The following is a 10,483-nucleotide window of genomic DNA, read 5'->3' on the forward strand; positions in this document are numbered from 1 at the left end:
AGGTTCTCCTCCGTGCAGCTAATGCAGTGCAGTATTCAATTTTTGAGCATGTGTAATTGTCTCTTGAGGTAGAAGTGGACATTTAGTAAGTTCCACAGAATTTAAAATGGTACAAAGCAATGACATTACAAAGTCTCCCTATTCCATCCTATTGAAAACTACTTTCAGGTTAGGGTCTGTGAACACCTTCATAACAAGCCTGTTCCCAATCCTTGAAAGAGTTACATTTTCAATGTTTGTGTAATATGGTAGTAATATGGTAGTTCTACATTCTTACCAAGTGTTATTTGCTCTTAAATTTCTGTAGATGTTTAAAAAGCTAGGGAAAAATGTAGATAGTATTTCACTAGCTCTCCACTAGCATCTATGAGCCTCTCTATAAATGCACTCTGCTTGAATTAGCAATTACTGTGAGTTGTAGTGGCACAGATTTTTAAAGATTATAGCCCAGTTCAGTGTCTTGGTTTGACTAGGAGATTAGAAAGGAATTTAAAAAAAATCATCAATGATGATTAAAGTGACATTTTCATTTGACCACTGAAGCAACAGATAAGGTAAAGCTTGTGCTCGTCCTGTAAGTCACACTGAGTCCATACTGCACACACTCACCTGTGTACCTCCAGCTCCCTGTAAATGGTAACAAAGGAGCAGTGGGCTCTTCTACTTTACATTAAATCGTATTCAGTCTTTCATGTTAGGAACAATATACTTGAAAATATATGGAATAGCTTTTTTATTAGAGTAACCCTTTTCACTTTTAGAGTAACATTAGTGCTCTACCACTTACTCCTTAATCACAGGTTAAAAGACCAGTGATACAGTATAGGCTCTCCTTTTAAATCATTACATCGCCCCTTGTCATGCTATCATGTGCCCTGTCTGTTCCTTTCATTTTCAAAATGATTACGCGCTTGCGTTTAATTTTTTACTTATTGATGAAATTGCTTAAAAACTGGATTTAATTAATGGACAAAAAGAAGCAAGCCTGAAAGTCTAGAAAGTGTGGAAAGGGGGTAGATAACTAATAGTACTTTGTCCTTATAGCATGGGTCTTGGTAGAGTTATAAATCATATGTTTTGCCCACAAAGCACATGCTAATATTAAGTTGTTTTTAAAGTGTGTTGCATCACCATGGCTCTTCCGTGCACTGCGGGATATCATGTTGCTTTAATGTAATGAAGCAAACCCTCAACTCCTAAATCTCCATGCTGGAAATGATTACATGAAGCTGAGTGGCTATGTCTGAAGTCTTATGAATGTAGAGCATTTCTTTTTCTTTTGGGATAAAAAAATGTATGAAGATTTTTCTTATTCTTTTTATTCTTACATTTGTACCAAGTTTATGTTGAAAATATCAGCAGTCATAGATTATATAGCTTCCTGTTTGAAAAAAGAAGCATTATCTCTCCTGAAAGGTCTGTATTTAACTTTGTGCAGATGTGTGCTAAAAGAACATGATGTGCTTATTTGTAGCATTTATGCTACTTTCTTACTTTAAGTAAGATGGATGAAATTACATATTAAATAAAAACAGCAGCTTCACCAGCAGACCTTAGCTAACAGAACAAGCCTTCCAGAGATAGTAGAGAAAGAGACTATGACTTTAATAACTGAATGACTTTAGAAAGAATTGTCCATTTAAAAGCTGATGTATAGGGTCTGGGAAGGTGGCTCAGTAGTAGAGTGCTTGCCTTGCATGCACGAGGCGGTAGGTTCAATACCTCAGCACCACATAAACAGAAAAAGCCAGAAGTGGTGCTGTGGCTCAAGTGGTAGAGTGCTAGCCTTGAGCTGAAGAGCTGAGGGACAGCGCCCAGGCCCAGAGTTCAGGCCCCATTACCACCACCACCACCACCACCAACAACAACAACAACAACAACTAAATAAATAAATAAAAGCTGATGTATAGTACTCTGGAATTTATTCAGTGTTAACTGTCTAAGGGTTTAAAAATAATCTGCCTTCAAATTGTATTAGAAAAATATTACTAAAATTATTGTGTCTTCTCTCTTAACCAATTAAAGCACATGAATTCTTATATTCAGTGGCAGTTCCTTTGGGTAAGACATGAAACTGCAGTAAGTGGGAATCATCATATGACTTTGGACAAGTTATGCAACCTGCTTGAACTTCAGTTTTCCTGCCCTGTATGGTTCATACCTGCAGATGACAACATGGATTATTTTAGGATTATTATCACGACTGAATGAAAATATCAGTACAGATTTACTTACTTTCTGTGTTCTAGGCTGCTTAAAGTATATTTTTATTTGGTACTTTTGAACTAGGAAGTACTTTATATTAAGTATTACTTCTTAATGCTAACATGAAAACTTAAAATAGGTAGAATATTTTTTAATGCTTAAGGAACCTGTTGAGCTGCCTGGGAAAATAAATCACTGCTTCATGTTCTATGCAGTTGAATGTATTTGAAATCTAGTGGGGGAGGTCAGTTACAAAGCCATTCTCAGTTCCTTTTATAGTCCCTCTCCATTTTGCTTGCTATTCTTTTTCTGTGACCTTGTTGTTAACTTTAAGAAAGTTTTCAAAATGAAAAAGCACTTAACTTTTAAAAATAGAGTTGATCAATATGTAGCATTAGCTAGGAGCAAACTTGGTGTTTTGTGGGGTTGTTTTTTTTTTTATTGATTTCAGTTGCTAGTGCGCTTAGGCTTGTGTGTGTGTGTGTGTGTGTGTGTGTGTGTGTGTGTGTGTGTGTGTGTGTCAGAGAGAGAAAGAAAGTAAATGAATGAAAATGATATACCAAATAGGCTAAGCAGACTAATTTTCCTCTTAACATTTGCAATCACTATAAGCAAAATTCTTTATATGGAAATTACTTTAGTCTCTCTCTTTCCCCTCCTCCTGCCCCCATGTACTCTCCTCCCCCCCCCCCCCCCCCCAACCACACACCTCCTTCCCTTGGCTAAGTACTTGTATTCCCAAGGCCAAGAATTGTGCAGTGCTTTGGGAAGTTTCTGCCATTAATTACCTTTACTAATTGTAAGATGCTATTATAGATTCACACCCCATGAACACACTTTCAGGCATTTTTAACAAATGGGTGTGAGCCAGAATCTTGAGGATTTGAAAGATGTTCAAGTAGCTAATTGTAGGCCAGTAAAGCTAAGACAGTAAATATCCGGGAAGCTTGCTCAGCAGAGCATGAATTATTTAGAAAGTTGTGTAAGGAAGTTGGCTGCAGGCAGAGGTTGTCATGTGTCATCTGGCCTGTCAATCAGAAGGCCAGCTGCTAGACCCTGTCACCAGAACCCTGTGTACTGCTGCCCATCAGTCAGCACTACATATACAAGCTGCCTCTTAGAGTACTGAGGAAGCTGTGGACACAGACTTTACTTGGGGGTATGTCTCCCTGGACGTTCATTCTCAAATAAGAATAATTAAGCATCACTTCTTGCCTTAAGTTTTTTAGATTATTAACCAAAATAGATTCTCAGGCTGTTTAGTTAGATATATAAGAATCTGTCCTCTTTTTAAAAAACAAAAATATGGTAATAGAAATGTAGGAGGTTACTCTGGAGGCTGAGATCTGAGGATTCCAGTGCAAAACCAGATCGGGCAGGGATCTGAAACTCTTATCTCCAATTAACCAACAGAGAACCAGAAGTGATGCTGGGACTCAAAGTGGTAGAGTGCTAGCCTTGAGCAAAAGAGCTCAGGGACAGTGTTTATGCCCTAAATTCAAGCTCCATGATCAACTCTCCCCCCCTCTGAAAAAAAGAAAAAGAAATATAGAAGGTTGCACACTAGGACCCAAAGAAGCACCCTAGTTAAATAAAAGATGGGAAATGTTTTTCCAGTAGATCCAAGATTATTGGTATTGGAGTATTACCAAAGAGAATTTTTCTGGTTGAACAAAACTAGACTTGTAATCATAAGAGTCTTTTTGTGATGGTGCAGCAACCTGCCAAGTGGGATATCTCCCAATTCTTATTATAGACAACCCTTCAGCAGCTTCCCTTTTTCCTTCTTATATTCAGAGACATCCTCAGAGGAAGGGATTTGAAGGCATTAGTATCACTATCTTTCTGATTACTGTGTTGACATTTTTAAAGTGCCATTAATCATAGGAAATTGAGCTTAGTGATGTAGAAAAATACTCAGCCAAGGTATGTCAAGAAAGGAAGCTACAGCCCAGTATCCACTTAAAATTGAAGAAAAAATGTATTGTAATCCTTTACTTGTTGTGGGTCCTTTTTTTTTCCTGAATGCCAAAGGTCAGTAGTAGAAAGGCATCTGTGCTAGTAGAGAAAGTAGTCAGCATCACAAAAATAAATCTTAAAAGGCAGCTAATTTTATTTTGCAAATATTACAGCTTTGTGACTTATAAAGGTAATATTTATCTTAATATCATCAAAGTCTTCATTTTAGAGGAAAGTTCATTTTTCTTTTACATATCCCCTTTGTTTTCATTGTTTTTGTTTGTATATTTGTTTCAATCTTGATTGAACCAAGGTCTCACCAAGTGTAAGTAGTACTCTTCCATTGAGCTACACCCTCACTTTTTTTTAATAGTTTGTGTTCTTGATATGTAAGAATATGTGAGACATGGTGGAATTTAAGAGTCATTAGACTGATAGTATATTGACAAGAACACTGCTGTCACAGATACACAGAAGTAAAAAGCAGTAATATGACTTGTTGAATAGAGTCATTTGTCAAAAGCTGTGATACTTGATGCATACTTCCTTGGATTTTGAGTTCATCAATAAATTGTTTGTCTGTTAGGTAACTTAAATGCAGATGCTTTCCTAATTGAAACTTTAGGAAACATGAGTTGAATATAGATAACCTGTGTATATAAAAATACTAAAGTATAATGGTCATTATACTGTAAAATATTCCTATAAAAATATCCCCAAGATAGATTATTTCTTATAGCATGAGACATGTAAGATATCCACAGTAAAGACTGATGATGAAGGTGCATAAGTCTGAGACAAACATTTTAGGATGACCCATGTAAGGAAATTGGAAAAGATGTTACTGATAAATGTTGGGCTTTTCTTTCCACTAAAGATTTTTATCATTCATCGGAGGGACACTGTATGAGATAGGAAAATCTGAAATGAAGCAAAAAATTAATTCATCCCTTGAAAAGGAAGGAATAGAGAAGACTGCAGAACGATTGCAAACATCAACACAAACCTTACAGGTCATCATGGATGGTCTCAGCCAGCCTGAAAGCTTTGACTTTCGAACAGGTAAGTTGAATTTGAATTACAGCACTAGCATTTGTGTAGTCCACAGCACCACCCTTGATCCTCCTAACAACTCTATGCCATAAGCAAAACTACTTATTCTGTATATGGAAAAAATTGAAATTAGTAACTATCCCTCAAGGCCAATATAGTTTGTCTTTGGAGACAGAGTCTCCAGACTCTTTGTACACTGTTTGTTTTCCCTACATTGAGCTAAATGCATCATGTATACTACTGTATACATGGAATAGACTTTTCACCATTCTACTGTAGGCTCTTTCAGTGTCAGAGGAGCTAGAAGCCTAAGCTAAAGCATCCTAGCCACAGCTAGAAAGTGAATCTTCTTCCTGAATTACAGCCTTACAAGTTATGGATTCTGTGTGAATGACTACATTCAACAAATAAGATGATATCTCTGTGTTGATTTTTCCTCTAATTAAAAGTGCTCTCAACTTTCAGCACAGGTAGTGGGTAAGGGAAGTATAATATCCATAGTTGTTGAGAGCAATGACCTGGTAAAAAAGAATTAAGGTATCAAATGGCCTACTTCCTAAGGATGTTTGAATAAGAACCACTGAAATTTAAATGAATCTGCACACTTGAATGTCATGACCAGTTTTGATAATACTATATATAGGGCTTGACTTTTCATTTTGGAGTTAGACTATATTGAGGTGGTGGAATGTGCTTCCTGAAGAAGTTTAAGAGAATCATAAAACATACTCACACTTTTGTACTATTCCATCAATTCTTGCCTAGCTTATAAATGAAAAAAAAAAAACATTAAGAGAAAACCAAACACCCAGTAAGACTCATGCTAAAAATATGGATGTAGCAACCTCTAGGGTAATCCTTTACACAAATGGTTGTTTCAGCAAACAAATCCATCTCCATTTGAAAGCCAAGTTCGTTTTGTGTAAATTCATGGATAGATCAAGTAGGAATGCTAAGTAGAGAGGTGGATCTCAAATGGGGTGTGAATTGGGTAGTGTAAATATGTCCCTGTACTAGAGTGACAAATAGACTTTTACTATAGGTATACTCATTGGATTTTATTTTCCATCTTTTTCTATTGTGCTGCTGATTGATTGATGATCACAGTGACATTGTAAATTTATAGCAAAGACCAATACTCTGATCATATGATCTACAAACTAACCAAGCTAAGAAGGGGCCCTTACCTCTTCATTTTGCAGAGACAGGTGGGCCTGAGCTCTGGACTCAGCTTTCCAGTTATTAAAGTGTTTCTTAGTGTGACAAACTTTAAGCATACTTTGGAACTGACCTTTGTCCTAGAATAAGTCATAACTTTCAAAATACTGGAAAAGGTCATTTTACTACTAAGTGCATTGATTCCCAAAGGGGAAGGCAAATTTGGGGTGTTTCCATTACAATAGTTATGTATATCTCTTTTCTTCATTTTTGCAAAAACATTTCCTTAATGCTTCATCCTTTTCCCATAGTCATTCTGTCTTCAGTTTTCTCAGTGACACAATTCCATTTTCCTTAATGCTTTGGTTACAAGTTCATTTCTGTTGTTGGATTCAACAGGAGCAGGCTGGTGATAGAGGACTGAATACATACAGATTTGGCTCTCAAAGTGTTAAACATTTGCATGGTACATGGAGGATTTTCTGATTTCTCAGTGGCCTACACTGTCTTTAGGAACATGTTAAGTAGTTTCTGACTCTGATTTTCCATGCAGAATTAAACCAAGCAGCTGATAGCAACCCCTGGGGAAATGTGCAGCAGCTGGACTTATGAAAAAAAAAGGCAGGGCCGGGGGGGGGGGGCGGGGGGGGAAGAGTTTCCAAGCATTAAAAACAATGCCTTATAGGACCTCAGAGGCCATCCTACCCTGGCCTTGATCAGTGACTTAGTTTCATTTTGAATTGGCACATCGCTTGCTCAATGTGATATTACATTACAGCAGGTTTTGTTTTTTTGGTTTTTTTTCTCTTTGAATTTCCTACTTTAACATCAGGTGGAATTCTATGGAGATCAGTTCCAATTTTAGCATGTTCTTTTTTATGAAGAAAATGAGATTTAGGATTTTAAAAAGGGTTGGTTTGAGTTTACAGGAACAAGCTTAATTTTTGTAAGATCCTGGTTTTAGAATGGTTGGACTGGGCAAGGGGAAGAAAGAGGTGACCAGTTGTTAATACAAATGTAAAGGGTAGCTCTAACAAGTAATCAGGATAAAGCCAACAGCTGTGGAGGAAAAGGAAATGGACTGGTGGAGAGAAAATGAGGCCTTAGTAAGAGGAGATCCAAGCATAGAACGTGTTCTTTGTTATTAAAGTCAACATTCAGTAATCCCAGGATAGGGGTGTAAAAAGAGCATGGATAAATGGAGACCACAGATAATTTACAAGCCCCACTTAAACTGTTAGTTCTCACTGTCTCCTTCATAAAACACTTGTCATTGTTTTGTTTTAGTAGAGCCATAATGATTCCTTGGGATGCTTTATGCCCACCTTCTAGGGGACAGTGTTTGTGAACAGAGAAATGTACACTGGGACGAGCCAGGAAAGAGGCCTGTAAGGAACTTGAGAACAGAGATCTGTCTTTGTCTTTCTATAAGTAGCATTAAACAAAATGCTTGGCTAGAAGGTAATAATAGTAGGAGTTAATAAATGTTTGATGAGGCAAACTGAAAAATAGAAGGCTAGATTCTAGCTAATCTGTGTTTCTGAACCATAGTCAAGAATCCATAAAATTTGATTGAAAAAATATATTTGAGATGGGAGGGATTGATTCCTGACTTCCAGAAATGAGGAGAGAAAACATTTGAAATTCTTCCACATTTAACCAAAAGTTAATGTATTTTCTCCCTTCTTTGAACAGTTTTAAGAACCTAAGCTCCGAAAAACTTGTAGTATCTTTCTCCTAGTCTTACTTTCTGAGTTTGTGTGATTGCCATTTATTCATGGACTAAAAATAATGTACTCATCATCTCTCACGAAGAGGAAAATAACACACATTGTGTGTTCTTGGTCCTCATAGGTAGTGCTAGTATTCTCATGTTAAGAAAATTTTCTTGACTTGCCCTTTTGTATGAACACTGTTTCTTCTATGATATGTTTTCACTGAAAACAGGCTATATCTTCAGCTTTGTTTATGTTCCCCCCCCCCCCCCAAGGCTTAATGCTGTTCTGGAATCAATGTACAATGAATGCCAATCCTCTTAAATACAATGCCTTATTAGTTAACTAGACTTTTTTCCTCTTTCCTCATAGATTTCAACAAGCCTGATTTCAAGAGAAGCATAATGTGCCTGGAAGATCTTCAGGTTGGGACAATTCTTACAGGCAAAGTTGAGAATGCAACTCTCTTTGGGATTTTTGTGGATATAGGAGTGGGGAAGTCAGGTCTTATTCCCATAAGAAATGTAACGGAAGCAAAACTTTCTAAAACAAAGAAGAGAAGGAGCCTTGGACTGGGCCCTGGAGAAAGAGTGGAAGTCCAGGTACTTAACATTGACATTCCTCGATCTAGAATTACTCTGGACCTTATTCGGGTGCTCTGAGTATCCCACTGAAAGCCAAACACCAGTTGTATGTCTTAGTTTCCCCTTAAGCAAACAAACTAATAGATATCTTCATTGGCATTATATAGTAAGGCTTTTCTGAGCAAAGTTTTATTTTTTACTTTTTTGTAATTCATCTTTGATTGCATTTTTTATAACAGATTGTTTACATCCACTTGTCCACATCTGCCTTGGTGAACTTGTATGGATTGTCTTTTTGATTTGAATTGTACAATGTTTGTTGACACAGTAGGAAATACGGAATCCTTCTGGAAGTATCTAATCCTTCTGTTTAATAAGTTTTTAAAAAAAAAATTATGTCTTTTGAATGTGATTCACAATTTACTATAAACTTGATTTTTTTCCCTTGGTAAGCAAACCAAAAAATTATACCAGTAAAATAGATTCTGAAGTATTTGTGGCCATCAAGTGAATTGCCTCAAGCATTTCTCAGAATGATATGCTTAAATTTACCCCTGCAATAAAGCTTTATGGCTAGAGATTTATTCTTGCTTTGTTGATACAGTGAATGATCTAGAGGTTAACTTTGAATAAGATATAGTTTGTGTGGTGTCTTTGGGGGAGAAGAGGATCCTATGGAAATTAAAAGAATGATGTTATTTGACTTAGCTTATCATAGAAGGGTTTACTCTTTTTGACTATTAGGATTAAACTTCAAGTAGGAATAAAAATAGCCTTCCTATATATGGATTGAGTATAGGTCAGACAAGAAGGGACATGAAAAAACAGTAGATAGAATGACTCTCTCTGTTTTGTTCAGTGGAAATGATAAGTGTTATCATCAGGAGCAGAATGTTATCAAACAGTCATTGCAGTACTGATATCTTGTGTATTCTGACCACTGATCTGTTCTGACAACTGCTACTATTGTTAGTTTGTCTCATGATGTTATCTGCATGTGTAATGTGTGGAGTATAGTTACTAAAGTATGACCAGTTCAATTTATTGTCTTAAGACAGTCCTAGTAAATACCACCAAAAAGTATGTCTCAGCAGGCTTTTTTAATGCTTCTTTTTATCCTCTGCTAGCTTTATTTTGGATATATTATCACCTAGCAGTGATCATGTGGGAAGTAGTGAATATCATTGTGTATTTCTTCCTGATGGTTTGTCATTTTTAAAATGTATAGTCTTCCAGATAGTGTACATAATCTTTTTTAAAGTCCTATTTGCCTAGTACTTTTATTCCTGAAGTGAAAGTTTTTTCTGTTTCTTGTCTTCAATTGGTAAAGAAATGTAATATTAGAACTTTATAAGTTGATAGTTCTACTCACTCTTCCCAGGATTCTTTGTGTTCATAATTTACAGGTCAGTATTGAGTGATATGCTTGTTCCAGTGGGATGTAATTTCAAACAGATGCTTTCAGGAAGGAACTCTTCCCCATGGGTACTTCAGATACAGGAATCAAGCAGTCAACAGTGTAAAGCCATTCTGTTCACTCGGCAGCTAAGCTTTTGTGGATACGGGGATGACTTCACATTGTACTAGGTTATACAGTTTCCTATCCATCCCAAACATGGTGGAGGTTGTATAAGATCTAAGCTGGGAGAAGAGGAGGCCAATGTAATCTGTCATTGAAACTTTTTAATGCAGATGCTCTACTATTAGTCAATATGCTGTACTACCAATCCTTCGTCTTACCAATAATCCATAATATGGTTCTGACATGCTATCTTTGCTTCTGTATTCCCAAATTTAAGTTTGGGATGA

At 36.5% G+C, this 10,483-nt stretch overlaps 1 protein-coding gene across 2 annotated transcripts in view; it reads left to right on the forward strand.

Annotated features, from left to right (window-relative positions):
* Window positions 1-9,258, forward strand: part of Srbd1 (S1 RNA binding domain 1) — a 192,268-nt gene extending 183,010 nt beyond the window's left edge. For both annotated transcript variants that reach the window (XM_042675462.1, XM_042675461.1), the window contains exons 20-21: window positions 5,042-5,226; window positions 8,463-9,258. In XM_042675462.1, the coding sequence (XP_042531396.1) occupies window positions 5,042-5,226; window positions 8,463-8,752 (475 nt within the window). In that variant the 3' untranslated portion in view covers window positions 8,753-9,258. The remainder of the gene's footprint in view (window positions 1-5,041; window positions 5,227-8,462) is intronic.
* Window positions 9,259-10,483: the final 1,225 nt, after the last annotated feature.

This window comes from Dipodomys spectabilis, unplaced genomic scaffold (assembly GCF_019054845.1).
Source record: "Dipodomys spectabilis isolate Male_0828 unplaced genomic scaffold, ASM1905484v1 ptg000026l, whole genome shotgun sequence".
NCBI classification, from domain to species: domain Eukaryota; kingdom Metazoa; phylum Chordata; class Mammalia; order Rodentia; family Heteromyidae; genus Dipodomys; species Dipodomys spectabilis.